This window comes from Hyperolius riggenbachi, chromosome 11, assembly GCF_040937935.1.
Source record: "Hyperolius riggenbachi isolate aHypRig1 chromosome 11, aHypRig1.pri, whole genome shotgun sequence".
Taxonomy (NCBI): domain Eukaryota; kingdom Metazoa; phylum Chordata; class Amphibia; order Anura; family Hyperoliidae; genus Hyperolius; species Hyperolius riggenbachi.
The window spans coordinates 4,319,679-4,334,858 of NC_090656.1; the positions used below are offsets into that span (position 1 = coordinate 4,319,679).

A 15,180-nucleotide genomic window follows, 5' to 3' on the forward strand; every position below is an offset into this window, starting at 1 on the left:
CCAGCCCCCTTCAGGCTAATCAGTCCCTCGCTGTCCTCCTCCACCACCTGGATCTTCTGCTATGAGTCCAGGTACTTGAGCCAGTCAGGCGTAGTGCGCATGCACACACTCCGCCGCCAGGAGCATACTACACCTGTGCAGCACTATTGCGCAGGTGCAGAATGTTCCTGGCTGTGGGAGCGGCATGCGGCCGGACAGCGCTGACCGGCTGAATTACCAGGACTCATAGCAGAAGATCCGGGTGGTGGAGGACAGCGAGGGACTGATTAGCCTGAAGGGGGCTGGAGGAAGCCCCAGGTATGTATAAAACTTTACTTTTCATCCGTCTCAGTTACCCTTTAATTTGTAGTCACCAAACCAAATTTTAATAACATATCAAATTATTTGATTTCATCAGCAAAGGGAGTGCATACATTTGCATAAATCAGAATCAATGCAGAATTATTTCCATCTCATTGACCATCTCTATTAGTGACACAGCTACACATCAGGCTATATTCTTACAGCATAGATGTTATTTAGTATATATAAGAGATTCCTGTGTACACATCATATATACAGTCACAATCAGATATGTATATCTGACCTTAAAAATACGGGGACTGCTTTATTGAAGCAGCACAAGTAACTTATTTTGATTGGTTTATTTCATTTTTGTGGACTAAGCACACCTATTACTGTATATATACTGTATATATACATTATTTTTATGACTATTATCTGAGAAATAGAACATTTTATCATATTTTCTATTTTAAATACAGTTACAAATTCATTAGGAGTCGGAGTCGGTGCATTTTTTTCCCGACTCCGACTCCAGGCACCCAAAATTGCCCGACTCCACGACTCCGACTCCGACTCCACAGCCCTGGTCTAATCCCCCCTCATCTGTGGCTAACCACAAGTTGTAATTTGATCCCTCAGCTGTATCAGCTCAGGAACCTCCTCTGCTATGGCAGAGCTGATAATTTGTAAAAACAGGTTATTAATAATGTCTGCTTCCATGACAGCAGGAAGTAGACACACTGCAGATTTATTGCAGGATTTGTATCAGCTGTAACAACGAAATGTTTTTCTGTAAAGGTTATTATGCTATCTTAGAGCAGAGAGGAAGTTCTGAGTTCAGGTCTGCTTTAGGCCTTTTATGCATTGTTCATATGATACTCTGTTGTATGTAATGAATATTACAGCATTCTGTGCGTCTGGTGACTCTGTGGGGACCCTCAGCCCTTCTCTCCTCACAGAGCCGTGTCTCTTCTCTCACATCTGAGCGGCAGTGCAGGGACCCCGGCCTTCCCCATGGCTGCTCCGCAGGAAGTACTCCATCCTGTCATGCTCTGCCAAGCCACATGAAAGCAAGGAATGATGGGAATCCAGCCCTCTCCCGCCAGCCGTGCTGCAAGGCATTCTGGGAGATTCTCCTCAGCTGTCTCTAATTAATCCTATTGTAGAAGAATCAAATGAAGAATTCTCCTCCGTGTCAGACCATTCTGTGTGGGGACAACGCGGCGCCTACTCCCAGCGCGCCGTCTGGCTACGATGACCCGGCGGTGAGGTGGTTCTTACACCGAGGGCTGTACCCTCCCCAGAGGCCTGAGTCTCTCAGGAGGACGGTTCCCAGACCCGGCTGATGACACACGTCACATTTCCTGGTGTGATCTCACGTCTGCCCTGAGGTGACGAGTTACCTGGCGTTCTCTCCAATAGGAGCTTGGCGTGTGTGAGCAGATCCTCCGCCCGGTGACAGAATGCGCACCTGCCGTCCTAGGCCTTGTGTCATGTGACTGCACCGGGTACAGAGGAGCCTTCTCCAGGCTAGGAGGCACTGGCGCACTGCAGAGGAGAGGTCTGGACTTACCTTCAGGTTAGGAGGAACCTGGAGCCTGCGGGGTGGACTGTTGAGGCCGTAGAAATTGGCAGATGGGCCCCCTGACACCGACTAGCCGCCAGACACCTGCCTAGGTTGCCGTGATGATGATCCTGCATATTTTGGCATATTTATTTTGTTTTTAGCTCTACATTACAGAAGCCCAGTCGCTATACCTCTGAGGCATTTATTGGACAGTGAAGGCCCATACACACATTAGATATTTGTCATGAGAGATGATCGTTTTGGGTGAATATGCAGCGTGTGTTCAGGTGTCCCTCTAAGTCTGCAGACTGCTGGAAAGTCATGTGACCACTGCTTGCTGCCTCTTGGCCTCATCCCTCTCCCCTCTCCATGGGGCAGAGCAGGCTGGCCAGTAGAGCTCAGGAGGGTTTGTAACGGATCTGTCATGTGACACGAACAGAAATGATATTCAGGCGATAATTATGAGTATTGGGCCCAAACCCTGGTACACACGTCCAATTTTGATTGGCCAATTTTACCTCCTCCATGTAGTATAGGAGCTTACCTGCACAATCTATTCATAGTAAAATCTGTTGGCCCTCATGCTACCTGAGGTGGTCAGTGATTGACCAATCAAAATGACATATGTGAAGTTTTAGCAACTAATTGCGCAAATAGTTACAATTGCTAGTCACTAGTTGGTGTCACTGATACTCCATTCAAATGTATTGAAATCTAGTTGCAGCGTCTGAGTTGTTCGTGTGACCGTGCCGTACTGTAGTCTCCCTCCTGCTGCTGCAGCCTCCACTCACCCGTGTGACCGTGCCGTACTGTAGTCTCCCTCCTGCTGCTGCAGCCTCCACTCACCCGTGTGACCGTGCCATACTGTAGTCTCCCTCCTGCTGCTGCAGCCTCCACTCACCCGTGTGACCGTGCCATACTGTAGTCTCCCTCCTGCTGCTGCAGCCTCCACTCACCCGTGTGACCGTGCCATACTGTAGTCTCCCTCCTGCTGCTGCAGCCTCCACTCACCCGTGTGACCGTGCCATACTGTAGTCTCCCTCCTGCTGCTGCAGCCTCCACTCACCCGTGTTCTGGTGCACTTGTATACATATGATGGTATCACTGCGTGAGGCGTGTGGCAGGGGCACTCTGGTACCGCCGGGTTAAAGCTGAACTAAGCTCAGAATGTCCTCTATGCGCTAAAAGATTAGCCACAGCATGATAACCTATAGGGGAAAAAATTCATAATTACAATTTATGGAAATGGTAAGAAAACGGAGGTTTTAAAGGATACTCGAGGTGACATGTGACATGAGATAGATGTGTGTATGTACGGTGCCTAGCACACTAATAACTAGGCTGTGTTCCTTTTTTTTTTCTGTCTGAAAGAGTTAATCAGGTGTGTAAGTGGCAGTTCCTGTCTGGAGTCAGGACTGGGTCGGACTATAGCATAACTCTCACTTATAAGAAATTACAACTATACAACACTTCCCTAGCAGAAAATGGCTAATTAGAGCAGGTAAGAGATAAAAAGGTCAATAGTTCATAGATTTTAGCTCTGGCATACTTCAATGAAGGTGTCATTGAGCAAAAACAATAAACCGGTAAAAACTTAAAAAGTAGATGTAAATATAAAATAAAACTGTGGGATATCTTAGAAAGTCATTTTTAGGAGAAGAAGGATAGATACAATTGTTTGTTTCATTCGTTTATTTTCACCTCGGGTGTCCTTTAACTGCCCGTTTCTTGTGTCTCTGTGTTACAGGTGAAGCCGTTGGTGACTTGCAGGCGTTTTGATGAAGTGTCACATGACGTCCCAGAGGAAGTCCGCAGAGGCAGAGTTGCAGAGCTGACATTGGACACTGGGGGGCGCCAGCTGACATGGTTGAGGATCGGTGATTGGGACTTTGTTGTGGTCTGAGGGGTGCAGTGCCTCCGGTTTTGGGGGTCCTGTTCCCCTCAGGCGCTTGTATCCAGCTGACAAGTTTATTCTCTATTATAGCACCTGCTTTCCTGGCTGGAATTAATAGTCTTCCTGGCTGGTACTCCGCTGCTACCTACAGCTACAGCAGGTGGCCTTCTCTCGCCTACCACTTCTTCATATCCCCCCATCTGCAGGTGATGCCCTTCCACTTAACTGACACGGCGTCACAGATCAGGCTTAGTGCATCAGCCGTTCCCTTTCTCCCCACCCACCGACAGGCTCCGCCCCCTGTGACAGATAACTCTCATTGATAAGATTGCCTCCCCCCAACAGTGGCCATCATGAGTCAGAGCAGTGGTCCCAGCCCCCGCCTTGCTGACTCCCCTCTGCTGTTACAGAGCACTGAGCTCCTCTGTGCTTTGGGCAACTCCCAGCCCGAGCGGATGCGTCACCCCGACTCCCTTACGCCTTCTCCAAAGAGCCTACCGCCCTCCCCAATCCCACAGTCACCATTTCCCCCCGGAGACTGGGAGAGCCGGGAGGAGCTGCGGCTGCGAGAGCTGGAAGAGGCACGGGCGCGAGCCGCGCAGATGGAGAAGACCATGCGCTGGTGGTCGGACTGCACCGCCAACTGGCGGGAGAAGTGGAGTAAAGTGAGAGCGGAACGTAACAAGTCCAGAGAGGAGGGCGTCCAGCTGCGGGGGCGACTGGAGGCTCTCAGCAAGGAGCTGAGCGCCATGAAGCGAGAGCGGCAAGAGGCTACCGCAGAGACGGAGCAGCTCCGCAGGGAACTGGAGCGGCTGCGAGGAAAAAATGACACGCCCAGCCCGCAGGAGGCGGACGAGCCGGTGCGGGATGTGGATGATGAGAAACCGTGCAAAGCTAAGGTAAGAGGTGGAATGAGCGCCAAGTATAATATGGTTATTGAATTGAAATTGGTGCCAAAGATTTTTTTCTTAGCTACGCAGATAGTAGGAGAGTATGGATCATCTGTCAGGTTCTCTTTCCTGTCTGTTCTCACTCAAGAGATTTCTCCTTCCTGTCCCAGGAGGTCACAGCATTGACAGTCAGGTTCTGCTTCCTGTCTGTTCCCGCTCGAGAGATTTCTCCTTCCTGTCCCAGGAGGTCACAGCATTGACAGTCAGGTTCTGCTTCCTGTCTGTTCCCACTCGAGAGATTTCTCCTTTTTGTCCCAGGAGGTCACAGCATTGACAGAGAGAATATCCCAGCTCTCATATTAAAGAGGAACTCCAGTGAAAATAATGTAATAAAAAAGTGCTTCATTTTTACAATAATTATGTATAAATGATTTAGTCAGTGTTTGGCCATTTTAAAATCTTTCCTCTCCCTGACTTACATTCTGACATTTATCACATGGTGACATTTTTACTGCTGGCAGGTGATGTCACTGGAAGGAGATGCTGCTTGCTTCTTTGGCAGTTGGAAACAGCTGTTATTTCCCACAATGCAAAAGGCCCCCACAGTTTGATGTCAAAACCATGGTCTTGACATCACACTGTGGGCGGGGTTTCACCACACTATCAGCCATACAGCGCCCCCTGATGATCCGTTTGTGAAAAGGAATAGATCTCTCCTGGGAAAGGGGGTATCAGCTACTGAGTGGGATGAAGTTCAATTCTTGGTTACAATTTCTCTTTAATCCTTGCCTTCTGTTCCTTGTGGCAGTTTTACAGTTTTCTTATCCACCTCACTTTCCAGCCTTGCAGCAGGATCACAAACAGCAATAAATGTCCATGCATATGTACCACAATGCTGGGTACACACGATTTCCTGTCAGTTCAACTTGTAATCTGCATCATCTGCACATGTCCACACTGCTCCCGAACGATAACGGGATTGATGTTCAGATCATTACTTGGCTGGATAGTGTAATGGTTAAGGGCTCTGCCTCTGACACAGGAGACCAGGGTTCGAATCTCGGCTCTGCCTGTTCAGTAAGCCAGCACCTATTCAGTAGGAGACCTTGGGCAAGACTCCCTAACACTGATACAGCCTATAGAGCGCGCCCTAGTGGCTGCAGCTCTGGAGCTTTGAGTCCGCCAGGAGAAAAGCGCGATATAAATATTCTGTGTTTGTTTGTTTCACAAAATCGATCCCGTTATCGGACAAGTCAAAAATAATTGGTGCGACACAGCGATCTGATGGGGAATGGCACCGTGTGTACCTGCCATCTGGAACTGTATACATGTGGAAAACATTTGCAAACACAATGACCTCTATAACGTCTGTCGTGAAACAATTTTGAAATGTGTAATATATATAAAATGTAGCTTTCTCCTGGACTAAATACACAGTATAAATTACTTTTTTGTCCCTATGCTGCTGTCACTTACAGTAAGCAGTGAAAATCTGACAGATCTGTCCAGGGCTGTGGAGTCGGAGCAATTTTGGGTACCTGGAGTCGGTGGTTTCATAAACGTCGGGAGTCGGATTCGGTCGATTTTTGTACCAAATCCACAGCCCTGGTAAGAATTAGACTAAGGAGTCAGAGTCGAGGAGTCGGAGATGGAGCAATTTTGGGGAGTTGGAGTCAGCGTCGGATGATTTTTGTATTAACTCCACAGCCCTGGATCTGTTGGTTTTGGACTAGTCCATCTCCTCATGGGGGATTCTTACTTTATTTACAAAAGGACTTGCTGAACTGCAGTTGTTCTGTCCAACTGCCAAAATAGTGAGCAGGTCTGTGGAGTCGGTACAAAAATCATCGGACTCCTCAATTTATGAAAGCTCCGACTCCAGGTACCCAAAAGTACTCTGACTCCACAGCCCTGCAAACAAGCATGGAGGCTGACTGATCTCTTTTCGTATATCCATTCCAGGGAGTGCTTTTGTAAAGAATAAAAGTAATACTCAGAACCTCCCATGAGGAGATAGAGTAGTCCAAAACCAATCAGTTCTGTCATGTTTTACGGACTACTGTAAGTGACGGCACCATAGGAAAAAAAGTAATTAAATTACCTCCCCAGTTCAGTCTGCAGCCTGTTAGGATATTCTAGACATGCTGAATTTGCCTCCATGCAGCCCTGGTTACCATCCACGGATCACTCAGCTGTTACCTGGTCCAAACCTGCAGACTTCTGACACCAGCAATGTGTGGTTGCTGAATGTACCACAGTGCTGTCAGACTTGCTGTTGCTATACTGCAAAGCATGATGGGATCTGTGTATGTAGAGAGCAGTGGATGGTTTCTTATGAGCCAGAGCTCAGCGACTCCCTTATAGTCTGCATACTAATGCTTTGCTGGCCTCTCCCCTGACTTTCTCACGCTCACGGTCTTCTCTCTTCATGTTCCAGCAGCTGGAGGCGGAGAGCATGGTGCGCTTGGACGGTTGGGAGCAGCCCAGCGGCGGTCCGCCACGCAGCCCGCGATCCAGAGCCTGGGATGATGTCGGCCCCAGTGAAGAGGAGGCTTCTAAAATCACAGCACTGAAGCTGCGGCTCGATGAGAGTCAGAAGGTTGTGCTGAAGGAGAGAGAGTGAGTATTGGGACACCGGCGGGACATCGGGGGCAGCGATTCTCTGAATGTCTCGTTATATTTTCATTGACGTAGAAGTAACAAGTGATCAGGCACTGCAGTTACATCAAATTTATTCCGTATCCAAGTGTTATGCAATAATTTCCAAACAAGTTGCTGCATACAATGGTAGGTGCATAGGTCACAATCAGACAGTTCGCGCAAAAAGTGACATCACATAAGTATTGGTTGTATCCTACCAGAACTGAGGTAGATGGCGGTGGGTGCAGGGCAATAGAGCGGGCAGCCTAACTGCCGTTTCACACGGCGGTGCTTTTTCCACCTGTGCGAAACGGCTGTTAGGCTGCCCGTATCCTTGCCCTGCACCCACTGCCATCTACCTTCTAACAGCCGTCTTCACACACTGAAACATTTCCAGCAACTCTCTACCAGGAAACCCCCAACTAGTGTTCCTCAGGTGTAGCAGATCTCATATTGGCCTCTATTCATAAAGCATTCCCACATGCGGTAATGCTGAAAACGGCTGACTTTACCGACCATTTAGCAAAGTGTCCATTCATAAAAGTTGTTACCGCATGAAAAGCTGACATTCCCGAGCAGAGCGGGAAAATTACCGCCTTGTGGTGTGATTATCACAACACGTCACTACATGTCAATTCATAAAGACTAGAGCGAATAGTAACACTACACGATGCTAGCCTATAGCCTAGTGACGTATCTGCACAGCATTGGGCACCGGATTGTCACCTGAGAGATCGAGTCTCAGTCCCTGCGGGGATCAGGAATTGTGTGTGTGTGTATGCCGAGCTCAGGTCTGCACCGGAAACGGAACTACATGATTCTGTCCAGCCAATCTGAGCCTAATGCCTGGTACACACGATACAATTTTCTGACAGATCTACCATCAGATCGATTATTTCCAACATGTTCTGATTTCCGATCGATTTTTCAGTTCCCTTCTATGGAAAATCGATGGGAAATCGCATCGGACATAATCGATCTGACAGTAAATCTGTCAGAAAATTGTATGGTGTGTAGCTGGGATTAGAGATCTAGCAGCTGATTGGACTGGTTACACACTGCGTCATGAATGCTGCTGCAGATGAGAAACTCTTCCAGCAAGCCCCGCCTCCATGCATGCGGCTTCTAATAACAGCCTCATATTTCACCAACTGAATGAATTGCAGCTACACCCTGCCAGGGGGCGGAGCTTCGTGACTAATTACTGCCCACTTCCTGCGTGTTCAGTCTGGTACTTGTGAGGCAGCTCTCTGCTGGATGGCCTTATCATTCATGATACAAGGAAACTGTGGACCTGAACTCTTGCACAAGACACAAGGAAAACGTAGAGTAATGCACCCTGTATGTATGTATGTATGTAGACTCCCCCTCATCTGTGACTAATCACAAGTTTAATTTGATTTCTCAGTTGTCAGCTCGGGAATCTCTGCAGAGCAGCTAATTTGTAAACACAAGATTTTAATGTCTGCTTCCATGAAAGCAGGAAGTAGACACTGCAGATTTATTGCAGGATTTGTATCAGCTGTAACACAGAAATGTTTTTCTTGGTTATTATGATCTCTTAGAGCCGAGAGGAAGTTCTGAGTTCAGGTCCACTTTAAAGGAATCCTGAGACCTGATATGCTGCATTTAAGTACGGTGACCATACGTCCCACATTACCCGGGTCAGGTCCCGGATTCGGGGTCCGCTGTCCCAGGCTGCTTGAGGACCCAGGAAACGTCACGCTTTTAGCCGCGGGACGTCCCGGCCTCGGGACTCTGGTCACCGTACTATTGCATGAACTGGCCGCGGCGTCTAATAGATGCCGCGCCAGTTCACAGCCCGCAGCCGCGCTCCAGCAGCCTGCATAGTCTTCCGGCAGGCAGAGCAGGGCTACGGCAAGATGGCGTCTGAAGCCCTGCACTGGAGACTATTTGTGTCTCCAGTACAGGGCTTTGGGCGCCATCTTCCCGTAGCCCTGCTATTCCTCTCAGCGCGGGAGATGTGCAGGAGGATCGTCCGGGGAGCTGCGCGCCAGAGGCCGGCGGGAGAGGAGACTTCTGTCAGGTGAGTAAATTCCTTTTTTGCAGGTGAAAAGTGGGCCAAATTACGTTTGTTTTACGCTGAAATGTTGCCCACATTGCGTTTGTTTTTTGCTGAAATGTGTCCCAAATTGCATTGGTTTTCTGCTAAAATGTTGCCCACATTACGGTTTATTTTTTTTTTTTTTGAGGAAATGTTGCCCACATTGCGTTTATTTTGTGGTGTCTGGGGTAACTGTTGTTGCATTTATTATTTAATGGTCATAGTTGGCTATATTTGCTGGTTTGGGGGTTACGGTTACGCTCCGCCCATACAATGTCATGGCAACGCCCATTTTTCAGCTGGGCAACAGCCAGCTGGCGGGGGATACTCTGTCACCCCCTCCCCTTCCTATTGCAAAAGAACACATTGTTAGCCTGCAGGCTAACTAGGGGTTTGTGCAGCGATGTCATCCAAGGGATTGGGGTCTTGTTGGGTGACATCTAGCATGTGTATAGGCCTTACGTTTCACACAGTTTGTGCTGAATCTGCATGCAAGCTTCTAGAATAATTGGGGTGTCTGTGTCAGTCTTTATTTGTAAAAAGATTACCTTGAAGTGGCAGAGCTGAGATGGGCAGGTTCGGGATGTATGCGTCAACGCTGAGTAATATGTTGGCACAATAAATAAATATTTTGAACCATGGTGGTTTGGGGATATCAGTGTAAACTCACAGAATCAGAGCGTGCAGGGCAGATGTGCTGGATCTTTCCTGAATAATCTAATCTTCCTCTACAGGAAGTGACATCATTGTACATGTGACCCTGCAGGAACAGCACAGCTATTTGTACTGTCCAGCACAGCTTTCCTGTAGACTCGGCAATGTAGTTACTCCCCCCACTAATGCAGTGTTCATAAGCTGTAAGGAATGTACATTGCTATAGTGTGCCCAGGGCTGGGGACCCCAACAGAATTTAGCAACAGAGCCAGTTTGTCAGTTTGTGGGTTCTCCTCTGCCTCTTCTCTGTGCTGAGGTGTGGATATTGTCCTGCAGCTCTGTTACGTTCCAGCTACACTGAGGGCTGATGACGCGCACTGCACCATGCCACATATTAATATACTCTGTGCTGTATATATTGCAATGTGTAATTCTCCGATCTGTCTCTATTCCCTCTGTTACTCTACCGTCACTAACATTGCCTTTTCTTCCCTTATCTCTGCTAACCGTGGATCTCCCTCTGCTGCAGCGCCATCTCTGGTTAGTGTCTGCTAGTACCTGTTGATGTTGCTGTGTCTTGTATGTCCTGTAGTGTGTCTGTATACGATATGTCCCAGTGCACACAGGGAAAAGGTGTTTGCGTCTCCTTTGTGGACAGAGATCAGTGCTGTGCTTTGAGGGGAAGGGGAAGCCGGCCACACGCAATACAACACATTGCTTTTTGTGAGTCAGATCTGCTTGCCAGCGCAATACAGCTTGTTTCCTGCCTGCTGTAGATTAGAGTGGACCTGAACTCTTGCACAGGACAGAAGGAAAACAGAGAGAAATGCACCCGGTGTGTATTTAGAGAGTTTAGCTTGTCTAATCCCCCCTTATCTGTCACTAATCACAAGTTGTAATTTCATCTCTCCCCGGTTTCAGCTGACTGCCAAGGCAGATAAGCTAATTTGAAAGCACAGGATGTTAATAATATGTCTGCTTTCATGAAAGTATACACCATGGAGATTTATTTTAGGGTTTGTATCAGCTGTAACAAAGACATGCTTTTTATTAAAATGTTATTATGCTGTTGTGTATCTCTTAGCGCAGAGAGGAGGTCTGAGTTCAGGTGCGCTTTAAGCTGGTGGGTGGGTCAATCCAGTGTGATCATGTGACTCTCAAAGTAGTAAGAACAATAGAGACCAGATTAATGTCTTAAAGAGGATGAATATTGTACATTTAGTAAGAGTGAAAAAGCCCTTAAAGTATACCTGAGCCAAATCTCGGGTACAAAATGAGATACTTACCTAAAGAGAGGTAAGCCTTAGGATCCTATTGCGGCTGCCTCTGTATACTGACGTCCCCCGTCGCTGAGTGTGGCCCCCCGGAAGATTAGCGGCAAAAGATTGACGCTAATCATAGCTCCTCTTTCAGCAATGTGGCCACGCGAGCCCCGCCCATGCATGTGCAGTAAGCTGGAGCTGCTTAAAATAAACAAGTATGCCTCCTTATCCGGGGGCTGAGCAGATCAGGGTAGCCGCAAAAACTGCCGCTCCCGTGGGCCGCAATGGCCCACTTTCACTTCCGTGACCACTGCAAGGAGAGACTGTGTTGTCTCACAGCGTGCAGGGAAGCGGCAGGAGGCGTGGCCAGGGGGAGAGTGCTGCCCAATGGCAGCTCAGGAAACCCTGCAGGAAACTGCCGCTCCCGTGGGCCGCAATGGCCCACTTTCACTCCTGTGACCTCTGGGTCACCACGCTGCAAGGAGAGACTGTGTTGTCTCACAGCGTGCGGGGGAGCGGCAGGAGGCGTGGCCAGGGGGAGAGTGCTGCCCAATGGCAGCTCAGGAAACCCTGCAGGAAACTGCCGCTCCCGTGGGCCGCAATGGCCCACTTTCACTTCTGTGACCTCTGGGTCACCACGCTGCAAGGAGAGACTGTGTTGTCTCACAGCGTGCGGGGGAGCGGCAGGAGGCGTGGCCAGGGGGAGAGTGCTGCCCAATGGCAGCTCAGGAAACCCTGCAGGAAACTGCCGCTCCCGTGGGCCGCAATGGCCCACTTTCACTTCTGTGACCTCTGGGTCACCACGCTGCAAGGAGAGACTGTGTTGTCTCACAGCGTGCGGGGGAGCGGCAGGAGGCGTGGCCAGGGGGAGAGTGCTGCCCAATGGCAGCTCAGGAAACCCTGCAGGAAACTGCCGCTCCCGTGGGCCGCAATGGCCCACTTTCACTTCTGTGACCTCTGGGTCACCACGCTGCAAGGAGAGACTGTGTTGTCTCACAGCTTGCGGGGGAGCGGCAGGAGGCGCGGCCAGGGGGAGAAAGCTGCCCAATGGCAGCTCAGGAAATCCTGTAAGAACGCCCCTGGTGGGCGTTTTAAACAGGGAATTCCTATCCCTGTGTTTACCTCTGAGATAGCGACAAATATTGTCGCTAATCTCGGGGGGCCATAGCGCGACGGTGGGGGGGCAGAGAGCGGCGGTTGGGGGACACAGAGGAATGTCATGAGGCAGAGAACATTCCTCTGTATCCCATCTGCCCACCTCGGGTTCTCTTTAAGGGGCCAGAGACTGCTGGTACTGAAGTGGTTAATTCACATAGACAAGTGAAAGTTTAGAATAGAGAAATAATCGTACATTTTGCAGTACAAACAAATCTATAATATATGTATTGTAGATCCCCAACTACCCCAGAGATTTTAAAGAGAGGAAATAGGGTAATTTCTCATATTTACGGTAAGATAACACATTATTTGCTTAAATCTTGGGCATAATTGGCCATATGTTATTTGTATGCAGCGAGATTCCCACGTCTCACTAATCGCCAGAAGCCCCGGACACCATCCCCCCTCGAGTCTGCGCATGAGCAGAAGAAGTCTGGCCAATGTTCAATCCTCCACATTTTATCTAGAAAAAACAATGGCTACATCAGGAAATGAACAATCTTGCTACACCCTTCAATCTTTTGAAAAATTATACAGAAATTTCTGCCACTCCCAATCGAGTTTTTTATTGAAGAAAAAAAAAATGAGACGTCCAATCAGATTTCTTCATGCAGATAAAGAAAAAACGTTTGATTTTTCCCGTACAACTGATCGATTTTATTGTTGCCGTAAAATCTGATCTTTCTATTGTTCTGGTGTGTGACCACATTTGAGGGTTCATTTTCACAGATGCAGAGTTTTATGACATTTCCCCACATGCGATTCGGACAGGCAAACCCGGCATATTGAGATCAATAGGCTGCCGTCTGTTTCGCATGTGGTGGGTATATAGGACACCTTGCTGCATTTTTCCGCATCGTGCACCCAGCCAGCGCCTGCGCAGTAGTGCCCGACTCCAGCGACCAGGAAGAGGCTACCAGAAGGGCATTTAGGTAGACTGAGGGGCAGAGAGGAAAACAGGGGGGAGCGGTGGGCATCAGGACAGGTGACAGTATATGTCTGCTCCCCCCATTTCTCTAGGTTTATTCGGCTCTGGTGTCCTTTAAAGTGTATTCCAGGCGACATGTGACACGGTGAGATAAACGTGTGTGTACACACAGCAGAGGTAAAGAGGCGCCCAAGTATTAGGATAAAACTAAGTTAAGAGCAGATAAAAATAAAAAAAAGTGAGTTGGCTTACCTCAATGACAGTGTCATAGGACAAGGTTTATTTAGCACATACATGTGTATGTACAGTGCGAAAACATATTAATAACCAGTTTTTCTGTTTTTATTTTGCTGCCTGAAAGAGTTAATTTTCAGGCATGCATGTGACATGCAGTGTAACACTGGTGCACTTAAAGTGGATCCGAGATTTGTTTTGTCTTAATACTCTAATTCCCTATAAACTAAACAAGCCTCGCCCACAGCTTTTCAGAGAGCCTTGGCATTTTCAGACAGTAACAAGGGCTTACAGGAGCTCAATCTGGGGGGGAGGAGGAGGAGGTGTTACTGGCCAGAGATTTCAGAGGCAGAGGGGAGGAGGGAAGAGGAGAGGGGAGTGAATTTACACACAGGCAAGCTGATAGCATCTCCAGCCCTCAGCCTGTGACAACGTGACAAACAGAACATGGCTGCTGTCATTGTATCACAGGAATAAATAATCATATACTGTTGAAGCTGTTTGCAGCTAGATATGCTGTGTAAACTTTAGATATGATATATAGACAAGTTACTTGTTATAGATAGTTTTTCATCTCGGATCCGGTTTAAAAGGCTGCCATTGTGCAGAGACAAAAAAAAAACATTTAATCTACTTAATGTTTATACAATTAAATCCATGGGATAGATTTAAAAAAAAGTTATTTTAGGAGTAGGAGAACAAGTCCAATTCTTTATCTCATTAGTTTATTTTCACTTCTGGTTCACTTTAAATTGAGGCATACAAAATCTCCCTGCAGTGTTCTCCCCAGGCTCTTTTAGCCGGGGCTTCACCCGGCTAGTTTTGGTGAGCACCCGGCTGTCATCGGTTCACCACCTCCTATGTTGTAAGCAGAGTTGTGTACAGATGTACCGGCCCTGCATTCACTCATCACGCCCCACCCGGCTACTTTTTCAGGTCACCCGGCTACTTTTTCTTGCCACCCGGCTGGAAAAATCTTCTGTGGATAACACTGCCCTGTATATAATAAGCTGAGAATATCTCCGCATCAACATCATTGCATCGCTACATTGCCAGGAGTTCATTATGCAGATGGTAATTGCATAAGCTGCGGGCCCAAGCTGTGAACTGTTATAAAACTGCCTGGATAAAGATGTAAACATGCTGATAAGTGTTGCGGAAGACTTGCTCTTCTGATCAGCGATGGTTGTTCTGATCCAAGGTACTCAACATGCGGTGTTCCCCCGGGGGTACTTGTATTGCCTTCAGGGGTACTTGTGCTTGTCGCAGTCAATTCAACATACCGCAGAAGGAACATAAAATACTAAAATACATAAACAAACCTGAATAATTATTTTAGCTAATTAAAAGCGTGAAAAAAATTGCTTAGGAGGCATTCACACACAATTATGGAGCGTGCCTACGTATATAGATGTTTTATGGGATACTTGAGATTGTTACCCAAAATAAAAACAGCATAATAAAGGGGTACATGCTGTTATAATGTTGTGAAATGTGGCTCTAGGGTGACATACAGTCAGGTCTATAAGTATTGGGACATCGACACAATTCTAACATTTTTGTCTCTATACACAACGGATTTAAAATGAAACGAACATCACCG

At 47.8% G+C, this 15,180-nt stretch overlaps 1 protein-coding gene across 3 annotated transcripts in view; it reads left to right on the forward strand.

The window, feature by feature from the left end:
- CCDC102A (coiled-coil domain containing 102A) overlaps positions 1–15,180 on the forward strand; it is a 43,220-nt gene that overhangs the window by 15,292 nt on the left and 12,748 nt on the right. Inside the window, exons 1-3 of one of the 3 annotated variants that reach the window (XM_068259976.1) lie at positions 1,580–1,864; positions 3,600–4,645; positions 7,074–7,255. In XM_068259976.1, the coding sequence (XP_068116077.1) occupies positions 4,100–4,645; positions 7,074–7,255 (728 nt within the window). In that variant the 5' untranslated portion in view covers positions 1,580–1,864; positions 3,600–4,099. Of the gene's footprint in view, positions 1–1,579; positions 1,865–3,599; positions 4,646–7,073; positions 7,256–15,180 lie in introns of those variants that run through there. The other 2 variants (XM_068259975.1, XM_068259977.1) reach the window with 2 other exon arrangements.